The following is a 21,331-nucleotide window of genomic DNA, read 5'->3' as shown; positions in this document are numbered from 1 at the left end:
CCTAATCAGCCCTTGCCTTTCCAAATACATGTACAGAGGTACACTGAGTACTCAGTGCTCTGAAGGCAGTACTCCATTATAGCATCACCCCTGGAGCTTGGTAGCTGAAGATGGCCCCGAAACAATCCTACAGCGAATGTGCCATCCAATACTACTTGGAATTGGTTCCTCTTTGTTGTGTATGGGGCTTCACTTACTGCTCCCCTACCTGACACCTCTGGGCAAAAGCTTACAGGTCTACTACATATCACCACATTTCACCTGCATTTGTCTTAGTCCTCTCACAACATCCCAGCATCCCGCCTCAAGCGACTGTCTGTGTTGGAGTTTGCACATTCTCCCCGTGTCTGCGTGGGTTTCCTCCAGGTGCTCTGGTTTCCTCCCACAGTCCAAAAATGTGCAGCTTAGGTGAATTGGCCATGCTAAATTGCCCGTAGTGTTGGGTGTAGGGGAATGGGTCTGGGTGGATGCGCTTCAGCGGGTCGGTGTGGACTTGTTGGGCCAAAGGGCCTGTTTTCACACTGTAAGTAATCTAAGTAATCTGCACTCCAACATGGAATCTCAACATATGAGTTGTTCCAAATGTTTTCCATGGCTTTGGAGTTACTTGGAAACTTTTGGGATAAGGGGTTGGCGAGCAGCCTTGTTCACCCACTGCAGACCCATACTGTGGTTAGCAAGGAAATTCCAGGATTTTGCCTCAGTGACAGTGGTAATATAGTTCCAAGTCAGGATGTTGAGTGGCTCAGAGAAGAACTTGCAAGTGGCTGTTCCCTTCATCTGCTGTCTTTGTTCTTCTTGATGGTTCAGGTTGCGGGTTTGAAAGATGCTCTCGAAGGAGCATTGGTAAGTAGCTACAGTAGATGTAGCAGATGATATATACTGCAACCAACCCATCTACTGTCAAGATCAGTCATTCCCACTCACCTCTGAAGGTCTTGTTTGGAACAACGTTGGAATGAGGTCAGGAGCTGAATGCTTTCGTGAAACCCAAGCCGTGTGTCAATGAGCAGTTTATTGCTGACTAAGTGCTGCTTGACTGCACTGTCAACAATAGCAGTCTCTGGGAGACCGAATTGTGTTTAATGCTCTAAACACGGCCTAACCAAACTTCCACAGCCCTCTCTACTTGCTAATTCTCTCGCTCTAGTAGTGAAATGGAACCTTACAGAATCCTCATCAACAATAAATTATGCCTTGCCAAGATTATTTTCAAAGTAGAAACCTGGCACACTGTGTCATCTGGTCGCAACCCTGCACTCCATGGCATCAAGGGATTGGCGCAGGATTACCATAACTATCCAAAACAGCTACAAGGGAACAAAACCTCGATTCTAAATTCTAATGAGCACCACACCCAACTACTAATTGCTTTTCTTCCTCCAAATGCCAATTACCCTTCTGTGCACTTCTCCAATTTTCTGCTTGTAAAGTCATTCAAACTATGTTGGTGGTCATAGTGACCATTGACCTCATAGCTAAACTGTTACTGTGTGCAGGATTAATTGAGCACATTAAGGCTTTTCAATTAACTAGCTGAGCTCAACAGCTCTCCGAAAACCATTCACCCAAATAGGTTCAGAAGCATCAATACACGGACATTTTCAGCTCTTCACATCAACTTTGATGAAGAGTCATGAAGATGCAACATGTTATCTTGCTCTCTCTCCATGGATGCTGCCTGACCTGTATGATTTCCAGCATTTTTTTGTTTTAAGTACAGATTCCAGCATCTGCAGTAAGTTGCTCCTACATCTAACAATAGTTGATTAAAACACTGGAGTGTTTGATGGGGCATACACAAAGCTGTTTCAGCCTTAAGGTCTTGAAGTCACTCTGGACCTCTCCACATATGTCTCCTCAGGTTTAAGGTGCTTTTTAAAATCTTCTTGACCAAGTTTTGTCCTGATGTCCCGGTTTCAATTCTTAGTCTAAATAAAGTCCTGTGAAGCTCCCTGACTTGTTTTGCTGTATTAAAAGAACAATTTAAATGCAAAGTTCTTCTTGTTATTGTCTGTCATCTCATCAGTGACTTGACTTGTTTCTGTTCTGCATTAAAGAAGGAAAACAAAACAAGAACTGGTACATACACAGAGATACTTTCACAATCCAAGGAAGTCCAAAAGTATTGTTCAGCAATGCTGTTTTTTGAAGTGCAGTCACTGTTGCAATATAGGGAAATGAGCATTGGCGAATTTGCACACAGCAAGGTCCCACATGATAATGGTCAGACAGTGGACTTATCATTGAAGAGATGCCGTACATACCCTGCTATGCTTGGTGGGAGACAGTACATAACATGAATTAGGAACAGAAATAGGTCATACAGCCCTTCAAGTCTGCTCTATCACTCAGTAAGATAAATAAAGGGAGCTTTACTCTGTAAACTTCCCCATAACCTCAGAGATGCTGACACTGGGGTGATAATGCTAATTTATTCACTTACACAAACACAAAAGAAAGGAAGAAAAATAAGAAAGTTAAACCTGGGTGAAGGCAAAAACTGCACATCTCAGGACGACTTCGAAGATCAGTTCTGTACTGACCAACATCCTGCTCCTACAAACACCCAATATAAAAAAAGAGTTCACAAAAGCAAAACAATGGAACATTTTCATTTCTCCTGCACCTGTTTAGTTTTCATATGTTATTTGTGACCCAATAGATTTCATTCCTTCCTGGGTCAATGTTTCTGGATTCAAGACCCTAAGTTTTAACCCAAACTGAAACTTCTAGTGCAGTACTGATGGAAAGCTGCATTGTCAGAGGTAGGACACTTTAGTTAAACCGAGAGCATGTCCGCACCTTCCAAATGGACTTGCAAAATCCCAGTTTAAAGACGTATTTAGAGACTGGACTCTTAACCTGGCAACTAGTTATCCCTCAACAACACAAAAGAAATGGTCTGAATCCAAGGACATAAAAAATAGGAACCGGAGCAGACCACATGGTTCCTGAGGGCTGCCCTGCTGTTGATAAAGTCATGACTAATGCTTATCACAGCTCTGCTCTCTTTTAAAACTAAAAAAAATGCTTAAGTAGATTACAGCTAGCACAATCGATTGTGTGTGTTAGTTGGCCTGACCTATAAATTCATGTTGTCTCTCAAGAAGATACTTTTGGAATCTACCTGTGTGCGAGTGGGCTATTGCCACATTTTCCTATATTGCACTACAGTTCATTGTTGCAAAATCCTTTGAGATTTCTAGAGATACACAAATATAACTTCCTGTTGGTCTTTTTTCTTCACTAATGCAGAAATTATTACCTCGATAGTAGGCTTTTGGAGTCCGTAAGTTGCATCATACTTTGAGGCTAATTGCCAGGTCTTGTTTACTTTCCTTGCAATGGAATTTTAAAGCATGAATAATAGGTTGTGGGCATCTGTTTGATTCGGCTGAGGAAATAATTCCAGGAGCAGGGCAGAGACGTTTTGTCAGCAACGTGTTACAACTGAGAGACAAAGGATGGTTTTCATGCTTGGAAATAAAAGCAGCCTTAGCAATCAGGGCTTGCAGCTTGGTGTCAAATAGAGGGTTCAATAAACAACCACAACAAAATCTCCCAGAGCACCAGGAGGCAGGGTACCACGGGAACAGTCCCAAGTCTTTAAACCAAAGTCCAAAAAACACAAAAATGGTGACAGAGAGAAGAAACAAATCACAAACCCAGCACATGAAGGGACAGCAAGGGTAAATTTACAGGTAAACATAAATGCTAACTCACTGACAACCTATTATAGTTTAACTAATTAGTTGTAAGACTAAAAAAACAAACTTTAGTAGATTGTGTGTATTAGTTGGCCTGACCTGTAAGACAACCCCTGGCATGTGGGCGGCACGGTGGCACAGTGGTTAGCACTGCTGCCTCACAGCGCCAGAGACCCGGGTTCAATTCCAGCCTCAGATGACTGACTGTGTGGAGTTTGCACATTCTCCCCGTGTCTGCGTGGGTTTCCTCCGGGTGCTCCGGTTTCCTCCCACAGTCCAAAAATGTGCAGGTCAGGTGAATTGGCCATGCTAAATTGCCCATAGTGTTAGATGAAGGGGTAAATGTAAGGGAATGGGTCTGGGTGGGTTGCTGGTCGGTGTGGACTTGTTGGGCCAAAGGGCCTGTTTCCACACTATCAGTAATCTAATCTAATTGTGGCAACACAATTCATAGTTTCGCAAACACTTGATGCAACGGTTAACAACCTCGCCCACCACCCAACCTTTTCAGCTTTGACTTTTTAAAAATACTTTGACGGGATGTAGGTGCCAAATACAGCAGTGACTCCTCCTCCCTAACTGCCTTTGAATTGAGTGGCAAGCCAAGCCATATCAGGGCAGTTAAGGGTCAGCCATATTGTTCTGGGTTTGGAGTCACAACTAGGCTACATCAGATAAGGATGGAAGATATTCTTAAAGGACAGCAGTAGACTGGATGGTTCTTTACAATGGTCTTTGATAGTTTCAGAGTCACTACTTACTAAAATTAGATTTCAATACCAAATTTAGTTTTTCTACCTTTGATTAAATGAATCTAAATTCCATCAACTTTTGCAATGGTATTTGAACCTTTGTCATTGGAGCAATAATCTGGTTCTTTGGACTACTAAAATTACCTATGTGCCACCATTGCTTATATAAATAGTCTGTCTCAATTTTAATCTCATAAATGGATGTTTTAATCACTGGTACTTTATAAGTGGGCACAAGGGATTGACCAGGTGAAAGAGCCTGTGTTACAAAGATGCGCAAGAGTTTAAGATAACTACGCAGAGCAGATCCCATGTGGTAAACAACAAAAGTTGTTGTCACCACATACATGCAGAAGGCTATCATTTACTGGTGGCGCATCAGCTGACTGTCAACTCTGGAGAATCTAACGATTATTATGGAGACATGTTTGGAGAGTGCCAAAGGTTGGTAATTAAATATTGTAGAATACCTGACATTTATAAGCAATAGAAGGAATGGAAAGTCAGGAGAGGTAGCCCTGTTGATTAAGAATGGGATAAAGATAGTAGGGAGAAAAGACCTCAACTCAGAAAATCCAGATGTACAACCAATTTATGTGCACACAATAAACAACAGAGTGAACACAATGAAGGGAGTCATGTTTGAGCACTCTTACAAAATAAGTTAGAGGCATATTGTGATTATGTTGAACTTGAATCTTCAAGTACAATCTAAGTTGGGCAAACCAGATTTGGAGTAATAACTTGGATATCAAGTTTCCAAAATGTATTAACAATAATTTCCTCAATCAGGTTGTCAGGTAAGCAATCAAGGAACAAGTTATTTTAGTTATAGCTTTGCACAATCAAATGCCTTTTGAAATAAGGTAGTGTCCTTACCTCTGAGTCAGAGGCTGTGGGTTCAAGTGCCACTGTAGCTACTTGGTAGCCAAAGTAGAAACATTCATAATACAGTCAAACAGATACAGTATCAACTTGGAAATACTTTTAACACACATTAATGGCAGGTGGTAAGATTCCTGGCCAGTTATGGAAATAAACTGGAGTCTCTACTGTCACTATCCATAGCTCCAGGTTACAAAAAATGCATGTAGAGGTGTTTGCTGCCACAGCAAGCCAAATTTCCTGGGTAGTTGGTTAGTCAGGCAGATAGTTTGGATTAGATTGGTGCCAATAACAGAGTTCAATTCCTGTTCTATCACAATATGCCTCTAACTCTAACTGAATTCAGACAGTGTTAGCCAGTAAACTTGTAGCAAATGAAGGAGAGTTGTCACAACATGATAAGAATTTAATAAAGAATTTGCAAGTGATTTAGTTAAATAAGGAATTTGCGCTTAAACATGAACAAAGCATACTATATAGGCAAGAGGACTGGGTTGGCTAAGCCATACTGGGAGACCAGAGCAAAAGGCTATAGGTAGGTAATGACGAACATTTAAAGAGTTAACTCATAATTTGTAATAATTTTCCGCTGCTTTATGGAATAAAAATCCCATGGGAAAAGTAGTTCAATTCTGGCTAACAAGAGAAGTTAAAGACAGTAGTAGTTAAAAGACTTGCCAAAAGTTCTAAACACGAAGTTTTAAAGAATTATAAAATCGGCAAAGGGTGACCAATATATCAATAAAGAGAAAAGACAATATGATAATAAACTAACTAGAGCCAAAAAAAATGTGAAAGCTTCCACTATATGTTACAAGGAAGAGATTAGCAATTGTAAATACGACTGTTCGAGAGATTGTGACAGGATAAATTATAGTTATAATTACATAATTATATCAATTATAATTATTTAATTATAAATATAAGTTTATTATTGACAAAATCATTCTAGAGTATGAAAAACTGAGAAATCTAATAAACTGCAGGATGGCCAACACTATAAAGTTTTAAAGAGGGTAACAGAGACAACAAGTGCATTAGCTTTAATTTTACAGAATTCCCTGGATTCTGTAACGGTCTCCAGGAAGTTGAAGATAGCTAACATAATCCTGCTATTTGCGAAAGAAGTAACAAATCAAGGAATTATAAGATAGTCATACTAAGGGTTCTGATGAAGGGTCATCAATCTGAAATGTTAACTCTGTCTCTTTCCACAGATGCTGCTGGATCTGCCCAGTATTTTCAGAATTTTCTGTTTTTATTTCAGATTTCATTAACAGTATTTTCTCCATGACATAAAGAATGTCCTAGAATTTATTATTAGGGGCCTAGTTGCAGAGCACATAGAAAATTGTCTTATGATACAGCACAGCTGACAATAAGTTATGAAAATTGTGTTTGGTGCATCTCTAGGTCGTGGATAACTGGAAAAAGTCAGTGTAGGTTTGATTAACTCAGTTGGCTGGAGTTGGTTTGCAGTGCAGAGTGACACAATTGGTGTGGGTGCAATTGCCAAACTAGCTGAGGTTACCATGAAGATCCAGCCTTCTCAACTTGGGGCGTGATGACCCTCAGGTTAAACCACCAGCAGTTGTCTCTGTATCTCTCTCTCCTTTTCATGAGGGAGCAGCCGTTTGGGACAACAGTGACTTCACCTAACAGGAAGAATCAATAACTTGTTCCTCCGGAAATTTACAATCTGTATCAAAGTATTAAACAAGGGGCCAAGTGTAATGAACCAAGATTTCTGGTGAATGGAAGTTGGTGGGAATGTATAAGGTGAGGGCCCAAAGAGGCTAGGAAAGAACTCAGATAGGTTACATACCTGAATTGGAACATGTTAGATAGCATATGACATGGAGAAAAGTTATCTACATTGGTAGAAAAATAGGAACATAGTTTTGAATGTGACAGACTGGGAAGTGTTGGCATTGAGAAGGATTCTGGGCCTTTTTTGCCACTGGAGCGTAGGAGGTTGATGTTATTGAAGTTTATAAAATCATGACAATAAGGTGAGTGACAAGGGTCTTTTCCCTCAGGTAGGGGAGTTCAAAATTAAGGGACATACTTTTAAGGTGAGAGGAGAAAGATTTAAAAAGGACATGAGAGGCAACTTTTTTACACAGAGAGTGGGTTTGTGTGTGGAGTGAACTGGCAGAGACAGTCTCAGTTGTAGGTACAGTTACAACATTTAAAAGACATTTGGCTAAGTTCATGGAGAGGAAAGGTTTGGAGGGATATGGGCCAAGCACTTGCACGTGGGACTAGTTTAGTTTGGGAACATGGTCAACCTGGACTGGTTGGACCAAAGGGTCTATTTCCATGCTCGATGACATGGTGTTCTTGTACTCAACTCACAAAGGTCACCATGCAGACACAGCACGAAAGTAGATGGCATATGGAATGATTGTCTTATTGCAGAAGGAACAATGAATAAACTTAGAATAATAGAATCCCTACAGCATGAAAACAGGCCATTTGGCCCAACAAGTCCACCCAGACCAATTCCCCTACCCTATTACTCTACATTTCCCACGACTAATGCACCTAACCTCCACATCCTTGAACACTATGGTTAATTTAGCATGACCAATTCACCTAACCTGCACATTTTTGGACTGTGGGAGGAAACCAGCAGAGCACCCAGAGGAAACCCCACGCACACACGGGGAGAATGTGCAAATACCACACTGTCGCCAGAGGCTGGAATCGAACCCAGGTCCCTGGCGCTGTGAGGCAGCAGTGCTAACCACTGAGGCACCATGACATCCCTTACTTAGAGGGAGTGCATCTAAAGCTCGCCAGATTGGTTCATGAGATGTTTTAGAAAAGAATATTACTTGTTAATGAGATGTGGGACTTGTTGGCTAGGCCAGCATGTATTGCCCTTGAGAAAGTGTTAGCATACACCTCTAGAACCCTGCACTCTTAAGGGGTTAGATATATTCCAAGGGAGGGAGTTCTAAGATCTTAACATGGTGACATTGAAGCAAACTAGATATAGTGAATAGCTTGAAGTGAAATTTGCAGGTGTTGGCATTCACATATACCTACTGCCTTTAACCTTCTCGATGCGAGAGGCTTCTCAAAAGAGCTGTCAAAGGAGACTTGTTGAGTTTCTGCGGTCAGTAAAGTAGTAGTGGCAAATGTAATTATGTATATGAATGCATCCTTATTAATAATGGAAAAAAAGCTAGAGAATGGAGGGGGGAGAGATGCAGCGTATGATTTTAGACTTTGATAAGGTTAATGCTGAGGAATGCATTAAGCACCACTCAATACAACAAGCATTTGATTGAGAGCTCCACATCTTGAAGAAGACTGACCTACCTTCTAGGTCTTTGTAACAATGTCTATCATACTAACTGTAACTTGTATAGGATTATCATCATACAATAAACTATACCCTGTTTCAGAGCCTCTTCTCATTAAACTACCCAAATGGTTTTCCTTTACCGCACTTGACAAGGCAGACCCTGTAGTTCCTAACCTAAAAGGAGGATGGTAGCAGCAAATCCATCTTCTGGTGACCAACAGTCCTGCTGGGTCGTTCATGTGACAGAAAGACCACTGGCGAGAATTCATTATTAAGCAAGTTCTACAGGGGAATTCTGGAGAAGAACAAGAATGATAATGAGGCTGGATGATTCATAACAAACCAATGCTGATTTAAGACAGCAGAAGCAGATTGAATGTTTGGTGCTTGTGGTTAGCATAATCACATTGCAAGGATCATCGCAGTTTATGATCTGATTTACGCAACCTCCACTAAGGGAATCTTTGAATGATTGCAAAGGTATATGCAAAGTTGTTTAGTAGTTGTTTGTTGATGTGAAATGCCAAGTTCATTATCACTGATTATTTGGTAACAAGTTAGAATATATTGAACGGGGGATGCAGATAAGCATAAATAGCATGCGGAAAGGTCAGTGTGTCCATAGGAACATTAGTAGCAGGAGTAGGTCATTTGGCCCTTTGAGCTTACTCCACCATTCAACAAGATGACGGCTGTTCTGATTGTGGCTTCAGCTCCACTTTCCATTTGCACACCATAACCCTCAATTCCCTTTGTCTATCAAAACTTTAAGTGAGTCTTGAATAAATATAAAAGAGTACATCCACCACCTTTTCATGAAAGAGGATCCAACATTCTAATAAAATCTTTGAGAAATAAAATCTTTCTTCTAATCTCTGTCTTAAAAGAGAGACCTTTTATTCTCAAACTATGTCATCCTAGTTTTAGTCTCCCCTGCAACAGGAAACTTCCTCCTGGCATCCATGCTATTCCATCTAGATAGTCAATGTTTCAATAAGACAACATCTCATTTTTCTGAATTCCAATGAGTATATAATCTGTTCAACCTTTCCTCAGGGTTGGGGAAGTGAGCATTCTCTGACCTGTTTATAAAAAGAATATTATTTTCAGAATAAGGAGACTAAACTGTACACAGTACAGAAGTGCTCTCACCAAGGTATGTAGCTCTACAGCAATGAGCATTTATAAACAATGTGGATAACAGCTACAGTGTAAGACATGGAAAGGTTGGGTTATATACACAGCAATATTATCTATATTATTTTCATGCAGTGAGATAGATCATAAAGTATCAACAATATCTGTGAGTACTGCTCCCTTCCTCTTACTGCTGAGGTGGATGCCAAATTGAGGACTTCTCAAACTATAGTCACTGCTAAACAATTTTCTCCAATGCAAGACTGTCTCCCTGTTTTATTACTATTAAAACAGTGTCTACTGTAGTTCAGTTCATCGTATCCTGAACCTGAGTGAGGAGGAGCTCGGCTCATAACTCACTCCAAAAGTTTGAGCACATAATCCAGTGTGATAGTTCAATGTATCAGTGGGGGAGTGCTGCACTGTCAGAATCTGTCACTACTGTTCTGATGAGTCTTTAAATTGAGATCCTCATTGCCATCACAGCTTTATATAAAATATCCGATGACATTTGAAGCAGAGCTGGACTGCTCTCCATGCCTGGGCATTTATCTCACAGTCCACATCGCTAATGACAATCAACATAGTCAATATTTCCCGGCTGTGTGATGTGTTTCCCACATTTCAGTGGCAACTATACATTCCTGATTGTAAAATGCTGAGGGGCATTCTGAGATTGTGAGAGGCACTATATGAATGCACTTTCTTTATTCCAATCAATACTGTTCTGAACGTCCCACTTATTTCCTCTCCATACGGTCATTGTGATAAAGCCAAGTTCCATCGAACCATCTGCTGAGTCACTGGAATGGAAGGAAGACCTGCTACAAGAGCCCAATATTATGATTCGATGAATCCCCTCAAGGAGTTGTTTTCTATTCGTACTTGATTACAGGTCTAACCATTGACGAATAAAATTTATAAGAAGCTCAAGGGCCTTTCATGAACAAACAAGGCTCCTCAAAACATACTTGTTTGATTGAACCTGAAACTGCTTACAGCCATATTTCTTTATTTGGATCAGGGTAAGATTATGTCACATTACACTCCTATGAATTGCTTTCAGACATGTCAGTGAAATATAAATGTAAATTGGGATGGTGGAGGTCCTCTCATCTCCGACAATATGGAATTTTCCCGAACGTCTTCCAGATTATTTTATTGATTTGCAACGTGTGGTTAAGCTCTCTGACTGAACCCAGCTTCAAACTGGGAGCCAAATGTAATTACTCAAGTCAATGAAAATAATAAAACTACAAAAATATCTCTATCCCCAATTTGGGGGGCAGCCCAGCTCAACAGTGTAAAAATAGAGGTGAAGCATTTGCAGCAAACTTCAGCCAGAAGTGGCGAGTCAATGATTCATTCCGCCTCCTCCAGAGGTCCCAAGCATCACAGTTCCCAGTCTTCAGCCAATTCGATTCATTCACATGACACCAAGAAACATTTGGAGACACTGGATACTGCAAGGTTGTGAGCCCTGACAACACTCTGGCAATAGTACTGAACTTGCTGCTCCCCTAGCCAAGCTGTTCCAGTACAGTTACAATACTGGCATCTACTTGACAATGTAGAATATTGCCCAGGTATGTCTTCCACATAAAAAGCAGGGCTAATCCAACCCAGACAATTATCACCCAAGAAGTCTATTCTTGATCATCAGTAAAGTGTTGGAAGGTGTCATCAACAGTGCTATCAAGCAGCACCTGCTCGGCAACAACCTGCTCAGTGACGCCTAGTTTGGGCTCCACTTGGGCCACTCAGCTCCTGACCTCATTAATGCCTTGGTTCAAACATGGACAAAGGAGCTGAATTCCATAGGTGAGGTGATAGTGACAGCCCTTGACATCAAGGCTGCATTTAACTGAATGCGCCATCAAGGACTCTCAGCAAAAACTGGAATGAATGGATATCAGGGGCAAGCTCTCTGCTGGTTTGAGTCATACCTGGCACATATCCAGGTGTGGGCTGACTTGTGGCAACTAACATTCACACTACACAGATGCCATGCAATGACTATTACCAACAAGAGATAACCTAACCACTAAGCTTGTCATTGAATGGTATTACCATCACTGAATCCCACACTATTAAACATCCTGAGGAGGTTACCATTGACTAGAAAGAAACTCACTAGTCTAGCCATATAAACACAATGGCTACAAAAGCAGGTCAGATGCTAGGAATCTTGTGGAGAATAGTTCTCCTCATAAAAACCTTAAGCCTGTCCACCATCTGCTAGGCACAAGTTGGGGGTGTGATGGAATACTCCCCACTTGCCTGGATGGGTGCAGCTCCAATAACACTCAAGAAGCTTGACACAATCCAAGACAGAACTTGATTAGCACCACACCCACTAGCATCGACTCCCATCACCAAACACACTCAGTAGTAGCGGTTTGTATTATCTACAAGATGCACTGTCGAAATTTATCAAAGTTCCTTAGAGAGCATCTTCCAAACCCATGACCACTCCCATCTAGAAGGACAACGGCAGCAGATGTATGGGAACACCATCACAAGTTCCCTCTGAGCCTTTCTGTCTTAGAAATATATCACCATGTACATAGCACATGGACTGCAGCTGTTCAAGAAGGCAGCTCACCACCACCTTCTCAATGGCAACTAGGGACGCACAATAAATGCTGGCCAGCCAGTGACGTCACACCCAATGACTGAATAAAGACATTCTGTACACAGAAATTCCCCTGTAAATTATTTAATTGCTTCCCCCCGCAAAAAAAGATTTGTTAGATAGCAGAACACTGCCCGTGGTACTGTACAACATCAGAAAGGGCCTGATGGCTGAGGGAGTAAAAAATACAAGACGCTACTGAGTGAACTTAAGAGGTGAGAGGAAAGCAAATACCTGCAAAACCTCAAACTATTGATTTGAGTGGTAGGTAAATGTGAGTCAAGCTCTTCCTTAATTCAAACAGCACATTATTCATCCATGAAGAATGTGTTTCTGGGAGTGGTGAATAATAGATATCATTTGTAAGCATTGGATAACATTTCAAGGTTAGTATATCATATGCCAACAAACAGCACTTGACAAATCAGTGCAAAACAAATCACACCCCCGATCTTAAGAAAAGCTGGGGCAAAGGGAAAAAGACATTCCTACCTCAGACACTAGGATCTATCCCTGCAAAACAACATTGACAATTTAATTTCATGATGGGAGGGGAAAGGGAAGGATTTAAGAATTAATAGGCACTATTCAGATAGTGCATGGGATACTCTCTGAGAATGAGGATGACACTTGCTCATGCTAAAGACGAATGCGTGGAGTCCTTTAACTAGGGGAGGCCGTTGTGCTGCAGCTACCACAGGGTCCTCACTGACCAGTGAACTCTCCACTCTCACCAGCTGCTGTGACGTGGGATTTGCAATAATCAATCGATAGTTAATCTACAGAATGTGGTTACAACATGCTCTTTCACGATCATCAAGTGCATGTAGCTTCTGGCCCAGATGTAGGGATATTACCCACTGCACCACAAGGCCTCTCATTCAGACAGTAAAGTGATATGGGGTGGGAGCAAGCTGTCCAGAAATGCAGTGAAGCAAATACCACTAGTGCAAATGGAAAGCTCTTTTCCCCAGGTATTGAAGCAATGGAAGCAATGGAAGACGGCATGGTGGCACAGTGGTTAGCACTGCTGCCTCACAGCGCCAGAGACCCGGGTTCAATTCCCGCCTCAGGCGACTGACTGTGTGGAGTTTGCACGTTCTCCCCGTGTCTGCGTGGGTTTCCTCCGGGTGCTCCGGTTTCCTCCCACAGTCCAAAGATGTGCAGATTAGGTGAATTGGCCATGCTAAATTGCCCATAGTGTTAGGTAAGGGGTAACTGTAGATGTAGAAGTAGGGGTATGGGTGGGTTACGCTTCGGCGGGGCGGTGTGGACTTGTTGGGCCGAAGGGCCTGATTCCACACTGTAAGTAATCTAATCTAATCTAAACTTATCCCATGATAAAGGTGCCAAGAAAGCAAAACTGCAAGTAAATGACTTTTTATCACTGAAAACAATCTATATATCATTTAAAACTCTTGGAATTGAACATTAGTCTTGAAGCATTTCATGTTTAACAAAAGTGGTGGATATAGTGACATGACCCAACAAGATTGACCAACCTGGGGCTGCAAAGCAATGCCCTTCTAATTAACAATGTTTGTTTTGGGTGTGACGGAGGCCTTGGTTCTTGGGAACAATGCTAGACAGAATTCTAGCACAAAATACAAAGCCTTTTCTAGCTTGAAAAATGTAAATATTTAATCTGGGTGTTCTGTTTGCCTTTTTAGGCCCTGCAGCAGCAGGTCCAATTACAAAAGGAATTAATCATGGCTTGACTGTTGACTCAAACTTTTTCAGTACCCATTGTGGTGGAAATTCTAACCAAGCATAAAGGTGACGCAAAGCAAGGTTCTGCAATCCTTGGGTGGGGTAGTTTCTCAAATGGAACACAGAGTCAAATAGAATTGATGGAAAAAATAACTTGTATTTTTATATCCTCAGGATGTTTTAAGACATTTAAAGGAGCTATATAAATGCAAGTCACTGCCAAATATGCTCCTCACGTTCATCCACGTATGTAATCATCCAAAGTGAAGTCAACAGCAACAGATTTGAGTCTGACACTGCAAAGCATGGACTTGCCTTGTGATAAACCAGGGAATTTTCTTCCAAATGCTGATGCACTCCTGGGCATCCCCTGCCCTGACTTCTTGCAGACATTGTCAGCTGTCTAAATGTAAAGTAGTATTATACGCCAACACAGACTAGAAAGGAAGCTGGGCTGAAAGGCCTATTTACATGTACTGTTATTCACTTTCAGGAATAGAAGTAACACACCAACAATTTCCAAATCCAGTTCGCCAGAGTATAAATATATTTATTCCCTGGAGGAATTCTATGTTACTGATTTAAAGCCTAGGCCATGGATTATATTGAGGGCAATCTGGAATTTATATGGACTGCAATGTCACAGGGCTTTTTTCAAATAAAGAAAACATGCATTTGTATAGTGCCTCAGATGAACCAAGACTGTTTACAGCAAATGGAATACTTCTGAATACAGACATACACAAACATGCAAACTAGGAGCAGAAATAAGCCATTCTGCCCCTCAAGTCTGCTACCACACAAATAAGATCATAATTATGTTTTGAAACCACACTCCCATTCACCACTCACAACCTTTGAATCTCATATCCAACAAGATTCTATTCCTGAAGAAGGATCACTGGATTTGAAATGTTAATTCTGATTTCTCTCCACAAATATTACCAGACCTGCTAGGTTTCTCCAACAATTTCTTTTTGTTTCAAATTTCCAGCACCTGCAATTCTTTGCTTTATTTTGGATTCTATTTGCCTCTGGCTTAAAAACACTCAATGACCTGACTACCACCTCCATCTTCCTGATGAAGGGCTTATGCCTGAAACATCAGTTCTCCTGCTCCTCGGATGCTGCCTGACCTGTTGTGCTTTTCCAGCACCATCCTCTTGACTCCACCACCATCTGAGGCAAACAATTCCAAAGTCATACAGACCTCAGAGAAAAAAACATGCTTCCCTATGTTTTAGAAGGGCAACCCCTAATTTTCTAATTTAGGACTCACACACAAGAGAAAATATAATTTCTACGTCCATCTTGTTAAGCACATTCAGGATCTTATACACTTAATCAAGTTATCTATCCTTCATCTAAAGTTCAATCGAAACAAACCCAGCTTGTACAATCTATCCTCATACACAACCCATTCTTTCTAGGTATCAGTGTAGTAAGCCACTTCTGAACCACATCCAATGAATTTACATGTTTCGTTAAATCAGGACACCAAAACTGCACACACTGTTTGACATGTAATCTCACTAGAGCCCTGTACAACAGATGAATAAAATCGTACTTTTATGTTCAATTCCTCTTGTAATGAAGCACAGCAACCCATTACCACGCTTGAATACTTATTTGTACCTGTTCTCTTTGTCAGCAACTAGGAGAAAGTGAGGACTGCGGACACTGGAGAGTCAGAGTCAAAAAGTGTGGCGCTGGAAAAGCACAGCAGGTCAGGCAGCATCCAGGGAGCAGGAGAGTCAACGTTTTGGGCCATGCTGAAGTGCTTATGGCTGAAACATCAACTCTCCTGCTCCTCGGATGCTGACTGACCTGCTGTACGTTTTGAGCACCACACATTTCGACTCTGTTTCCTTTTTACATACATGCAGAATCTCTTGTTATTCATTTTCTGTTTCTAACTAGCTTCCTCTCATATTCTGACTCTTTTCTCCTGATTAAGCTTTGTCATTCTCTGCCATTCTTCATAGCCCATCCAAATATCTGATCTGCCACTCACCTTTGTACAATTATATGTATCATCCTCAGGCTTGACGCTTTTGATTCGATGGATTGAATGGCCTGCTTCCACACTGTAGGGATTCTATGATTCTTTCCTTCAGCGTAGTCATTGTTGTTAAGTGGGAAATGTGACAGCCAATTAATACAGCAGATCTCCACAAAAGAGCAACGAGATGGGCGGCACGGTGGCACAGTGGTTAGCAATGCTGCCTCACAGTGGCAGAGACCCAGGTTCAATTCCCACCTCAGGCAACTGACTGTGTGGAGTTTGCACATTCTCCCAGTGTCTGCGTGGGTTTCCTCCGGGTGCTTCTCCCACAGTTGGGCATGAGCCCTTCTTCAGCCATTCCTGAAGAAGGGCTCAGGCCCAAAACGTCGATTCTCCTGATCCTTGGATGCTGCCTGACCTGCTGCGCTTTTCCAGCAACACATTTTCAGCTCTGATCTCCAGCATCTGCAGTCCTCACTTTCTCCTAAGCTGTGAGTGCATTCACTGGAGTAAAGTGAACAGCAAATACAACTCCTCAACAAATAGGATTATGGTCAAATCCAATTTTTTAAAAGCATATTGTATCAAGCTATAGAAATATTCAAATAGGCTTTCACTAAATTTACTGCATTGTCACTGAATAGGATCTACCCAGTGCCCCACAAAGGAACTGGGTAGATCCTATTCAACTCAAGAGGAAATTGAGGTATAACAATGTTGGATCAGTGTGCTGTCAGGTTCCACTGTCTGGGCAATTGTCCCAGAGGCAGATTATAACGAGCAGAATATATTCATCTAACTTTCAGAAAGGTAGCCAATCTGAATAATTCCCTGCCCAATGACTTGAGTTGATTGGCCAATGACTGGAGTCTTCTGGTGCCTGATGAGCCTCTGACTGAGGACCAAGCCTGACAGATACCAAGAGATGGGTTACTGTGGCTGGTCAGGGGTAGGTGGGGAATATCTCATGAGGCCTTACGTTCCTCTTCACCCCTCACACTGAAGGAGCTTTGACCGATGGGAGCACAGTTTGATGGTGGGGAGTGGTGGTGGGGAGAAGGAGGTTAATTGTGGAGACAGTTTTTTTTATATAAGATTCAAAGCATTTCAGAAGGTGTCTCAAGATGGCGGCAGCTTCACGGTGTCCTTTCTTGCAGCAGCAGTCTCTACTTTTTGAAATGGGGCAGCCAAACTTCCAAGGGTACAAGCCCTCAAAATTGGACTCACGTGCTGCACTGTTAGGGTCCCTACGTCTGGGCTAAAAGGTCCAGGTTCAACTCCACCTTTCCCCAGATGTATGTACAGGTTGATTTGAATCACTACAGGCCCTAAAGTTGAACTTGCAGCCTCAGGAATCTATCTGCCATCCTGGCCTAGATCGTAAATCCAGAAGCAAGCTCTTAATTGGCCTTCTCCAGGAAGATCTCCCAGGTCAGCATCATGACAAGCACTGAGGGAATCAGATCCCAGTCATGATCTTGATCCATAATTATATTTAAAGAGAGGTAATACATCACACAGTGCATGCTAAAGAATGCATCAGTTTCACAAAAATATTCTGCAAGATATTAAAAATAAAAAATCCATAGCATAATGGCATTCCGTGTACAGAAAGAGGCCATCCTGCCTATCAAGACTGCACCAACCCTTTGAACCTACATACAGCATCCCACTTACACACAGCCCCTCACCCTGTCCCCATAACCCAGCATTTACCATGACTAACCCAACGAGGCTGCACATCCTTGGACACTACTGACAATTTAGCAAAGCCAATCCACCTAACCTGTGGGAGGAAACCAGAGCATCTGGCGGAAACCTATGTAGGCATGGGGAGCAAGTGCAAACTCCACACAGACACCCAAAGCTGGAATCGAACGTGGGTTCCTGACACTGTGAGGAAGCAGTGCTAACCACAGAGCCCCATGCCACCTACAAATTGATAATTTGATCAGCTTGCAAGAAATTGCTGCCAGGACCAGCAAACATATCTTGCCTTCCCAAGGCTTTATTCAATATTCCAATGTCTTCTTAAGCACTTTCAACTCTTTCTTCACCTAAAACCCTGCGGCCTACTGCTAACTCACTGCAATTCCCATTCACCCGTCAATCCACACTGGCTCCCAGTCTAGCTATGGCTCAATGTTAATACTCTCACGCTGTTTTCAAATTCTTCCATGCCCTCACCCTTCTATATATCTGGTAATCTAATCCAGCCCCATAACCCTCAGATATCTGCATTCCTCTAATTCTGGCCTCTTAAGCTCTCTTCACCTATGCCTTCAGGTGCTATCCCTGTCATTTCTAAACCTCTCTGTCTCTCTCTCTCTCTCTCTCCGTTAAGACTCCTTAAATCTATCCCAACTCAGTTTTTGCTCACTTTTACTCATACACTTGCTAAACATTTTCTACAAATATCTCATTGACTTGATGTCAAATCATGTTTGGGAGTGCTTTGGAACTTTTTACTATATTAAAGATGCTTAATAAAATCTAGATTGTACAAAGCTTTGTGAGGCATTAAGTATTTCAATGCTTTCTGAACCAGGTCAACAGATTCATAAGAAGAATAAGGATGGCCATTCGAGTCATCAGCACTGTCACCATTTTGATTAGAACAGAATGCTCTCCTTTTGCACTCAAGCATACTTGTTGACAACAGCTATATCAACATGATTTGAGAATATGTCAAAAAAACACTCAAACTGAACCGTGACACATTCATATTCTTAAAAAGTAACTTTCTGACCGGCTGTTAATCTCATATCATGACGAATGCTAAAGGGTTCTCCCTCTCCTCCCAATAATGGAAGAGAAAGAGAAACCCATATCCCCAAAGTGAAGGAATGCTATGTTGCCCAACAGGGTGGAATAGCCAGGTGCACGCAGAAGAACTGCTGGGAAAAGATAGGACTGCTGTGTGTGGAGCTGCAGTGCAGCATTAACCACTGCCTTCAATGAGGAAGAGAATAAAATCAAACGGTGAGATTTTCCCCAGGTGCTTAATCCAGATGTCTTCCAAAGAATTAGTCAGCAATAACATTTCATAATAGAATAAAGCATCGCTGCCAGCTCATTGTGTCTCATTTAAAGTAACGATTATCATTATTTTCTACATCTTCCTACAGCCTGTGCTTGAATGACTGTGAGTGCATGTCTGTGTTTGTATGTGCATGTATTTGTGTGTGGAGTTGTGTATTTGTTTATGTGTGCTCATGTATGCCTGTTTATTTGCATATGTCTCTGTATCCACGTGTGGGTATTTGAGAGTATGTGTGTTTCTGTGTTTATCTGGACATGTAACTTCTCATGTAGGTCTATGTGTTGTTTATATTTGTGTTGTCTTTGTGTATGCATACGTAAGTCTGTGCGTCAATGCGGATGATTGTCTGCATGAATACTTGCATCTTTGTGTGTGTCTGTTTGCCTGTGTATGCATTGGCTCGTATGCCTGTGTTTGTGAGCTTATGTGTGCCTCCAGTTGCAGTAATCAGAAATTTTATCTGTCTCTAAAACCACATTACAGAAGTTACTCACACCTACTCCTCCAGGTTTTGGGAACAAATTCTCTTAATTTAGTTCACTCTGCACCTGACAAGGCAAAAGTGCTTCTCACAGTATGTGTGTGGATAATAAACCCAAGGTCACTGATTGCTGTGGTGCTACTGAACAAAATCTGAAATGTCTGAAAATATTCAGCAAGTCAGACAGCATCTGTGGTGGAACATGAATGGGCTAAACCATTCAGCTCCCAATTGCCTGACGCTGCGATATTTTATTTTGTTTTCAAAATCTCCAAAATCAAACTATAGAGTGTAGGAAGAACCAAGCTGTGCAGATGCCCATTCTACCAAATATTCCCACAGTTCAGCTCCTTTCCAAAGCCCAGCGAATGTGTGCATCCTTTTCAAGTAGTTATCCAAGCCCTTTTGGAAAGCTATGACTGCACCTGCATTCTTTCAGGCGCTACCCTCCTGATTGTGACAACTCCTTCCACATAAACAAAAGACACCCTGGAGTTTGTTTTTTGCAAATGATGTCAAACCTCAATCTCCTGGTTACTACTGCTTCAACCAGGGGAAACAGTTTCTCCCCAGACTGCTGTCCCAAACCCTGAGTGAATTTTGAAATCTCTCCCACCAGCTCGATGGTGTTCTATCCTCTGGGACAACAAATCCAGCCTTTCCGCTTGCCTTCACTCCCCTGGTCTTCACCACCTTCCAAGTTCTGGTTTGATTTCACTGGAGGTCCAAGTGAGCAAGTGCCAGCCAATTGAAGGAGGGGGGGAGCTGGACAGGAAATGGAAGGGTCTTTCGCCTAGACTTCCCCGGGAGCCAGCACTTACCTGACAGGCGTCCTCTTGCTCCTCCGCTCCTCTGATGTGCGGGTGGTCATTGTCGGCGGCGAGGAGGAGGTCATCTTCGGATTCCTCGAAGAGGGAGGAACCGGTGGACGAGAGGGACGAGCTGGAGAGTTTGCGGCAGACTTTGACGTTGGGGTTCGGGTCCGGCTCCAGGCTGTCCTGGGTGGTCCCCTCCTCCGAGGTGACGGTGAGCTGCGGGACATTCGGGAGCAGGCGGAGCTGGGGCTGGAACGGCAGGCTGTCCACCAGCTGCAGCGAGGACGCCGTCAGTCTGCAGAGCGGACTCTCCTCCTGCTGGCCTGGTGCGGTGCCGCTGGCGGAGCTCAGCTCCAACACGCTGAAGCTGTCTGCAGGCTGCACCGGGGAGCTCCTCTTGGCCCGGGACGGCTCGCTCACCGGGCACGACTGGCGGTGAAACATGGTGCGATCCTTCGCATCGGGTGACCTGCAGTGCTTCCACAGACCCAGGCAACTCTGCATGGAGCTCCTGATTTGCAGTCCTCCCGAATCTTTCCTCTTTCTCTCTCTCTCTCTCTGTCTGCTGCAAGATCCCAGGACTGCAACTGCTGACAGATGCGGAAGTTCCGATGTCAGCCTCTAGCATCTTGCACTGAGAACGGGGTAGGGAAGCCAGCTGCTGACTCAGGCACTGACTCTCATACTCGCACACTCACTCACTCACTCACACATTCAATCACGATCACACACATTTTCACTCGGTCACTTGCTCCCATTCAATCACACTTACAGTCACATTCAGTGACACACACATTCACACACTCAGACACACACACACACACTCAGTTACTCACTCTTAC

At 42.5% G+C, this 21,331-nt stretch overlaps 1 protein-coding gene across 1 annotated transcript in view; it reads right to left on the bottom strand.

The window, feature by feature from the left end:
• LOC140476517 (inositol-trisphosphate 3-kinase A-like) overlaps nucleotides 1–21,122 on the bottom strand; it is an 87,870-nt gene extending 66,748 nt beyond the window's left edge. The window contains exon 1 of the mRNA XM_072569265.1: nucleotides 20,496–21,122. Within this exon, the coding sequence (XP_072425366.1) occupies nucleotides 20,496–20,993 (498 nt within the window). The 5' untranslated portion in view covers nucleotides 20,994–21,122. The remainder of the gene's footprint in view (nucleotides 1–20,495) is intronic.
• Nucleotides 21,123–21,331: the final 209 nt, after the last annotated feature.

The sequence above is a fragment of the Chiloscyllium punctatum genome, chromosome 4 (assembly GCF_047496795.1).
Source record: "Chiloscyllium punctatum isolate Juve2018m chromosome 4, sChiPun1.3, whole genome shotgun sequence".
Lineage (NCBI taxonomy): Eukaryota > Metazoa > Chordata > Chondrichthyes > Orectolobiformes > Hemiscylliidae > Chiloscyllium > Chiloscyllium punctatum.
This window is presented reverse-complemented; position numbering and strand designations above follow the sequence as displayed.